At 51.2% G+C, this 1,315-nt stretch overlaps 1 protein-coding gene across 1 annotated transcript in view; it reads left to right on the forward strand.

Moving 5' to 3' along the window:
- LOC139918002 (E3 ubiquitin-protein ligase SH3RF3-like) overlaps positions 1-1,315 on the forward strand; it is an 85,640-nt gene continuing 84,325 nt past the window's right edge. Inside the window, exon 1 of the mRNA XM_078286226.1 lies at positions 1-417. Coding sequence (XP_078142352.1) covers positions 1-417 — 417 coding nt within the window. The remainder of the gene's footprint in view (positions 418-1,315) is intronic.

Genomic DNA, 1,315 nt, shown 5'->3' on the forward strand with positions numbered 1-1,315 from the left:
ATGCTCACTCTCTCCGCCGACATGGACGAGTCGTCGTCGCTGCTGGATCTGCTGGAGTGCTCGGTGTGCCTGGAGCGCCTGGACACCACGGCCAAGGTGCTGCCGTGCCAGCACACCTTCTGCCGCCGCTGCCTGGAGAACATCGTCAGCTCCCGGAACGAGCTCCGCTGCCCGGAGTGCCGCATCCTGGTGGACTGCGGGGTGGACGACCTGCCGGCCAACATCCTCCTGGTCCGCCTCCTGGACGGTATCAAGCAGCGGCCGCTGCGAGGGAGCGGAGGAGGAGGAGTGGGAGCGGGCGGCAGGCAGTCCCTGGCAGGGGGCTCGCTGCAGGGGTACGCCGCCGGGATATCCGCTTCTCCCCCGGGCAGCGGGATCAGAGAGCTGCCCGTAGCCACCAGGAGCTCCCCTGTTAAGGTCGGTTACTTCCCCACTGCCCTTCTCTCGCTGTCTCTGGAGAGTTCTCCTTGCCAAACTCTATTCAGATATCTATACATTTGATGCTGCCTTGTTTATCAGCAAACACACACCTCGCACAACATGACTTAAAACCTTTGACGAGTGCTTAGGAGCCACTTTTCAATTCGGCACACACACCATCCACCAAGCGGCTCTCATTTCAATAAAACCACAACTTTTGTAACTGGTTAACACTGAACGGTATCGCCCAGCACGCTGCATTTTGGTGGAAGGAGATAGTGGGGATAACAGGAGAAGCAATTGTAAAGGCGACTTCCTCACTGTTTATCTCTGGTGTTTTGGGGGAAATGGGGAACAGCGTGTTCCGCAGCCTGCACAGACCCAGCTGCTGTGTGGTTATGGATGCAAATTATAGCCTACGTCCTAAATATCCACACACTGAGATTGATTACAGCATAGATTGATCTGGCAACTGGGATAAAGCAAGAACTTGGTGAGGAGATTATCCAAAGAGATAGAGTATAAAGACAGAGTCCAAGTTAAAGACTCATGGAAAAAGAGAGAGGGAGAGAAAAATATATTTATCCTCCCCTCATTGACATTATAATGAATTGAATGGAACAAGTGAATTGACTTGCTATTTCATGTTTTTTTGTCCTATTCTTGCTGATGACACTGATATCTATCAATTGTGTTGTTGAATTATAATTACCAGCCATCTGTTCATGCCTCAGTTGATGCTACTGTATATTACTTAACCAATGTAGGTGTAGCTGAGTGAGAGAGAGAGAGAGACAGAGAGGCATAAAGATAGACTGAGCGGGTAACCTGTGTGTGTTATCAGTGTTGTTGCTATAGTCCTGGTGCTCCTATGAGCCAGGTAGCCTGTAGGCTG

The sequence above is a fragment of the Centroberyx gerrardi genome, chromosome 10, assembly GCF_048128805.1.
Source record: "Centroberyx gerrardi isolate f3 chromosome 10, fCenGer3.hap1.cur.20231027, whole genome shotgun sequence".
Taxonomy (NCBI): Eukaryota; Metazoa; Chordata; class Actinopteri; order Beryciformes; family Berycidae; genus Centroberyx; species Centroberyx gerrardi.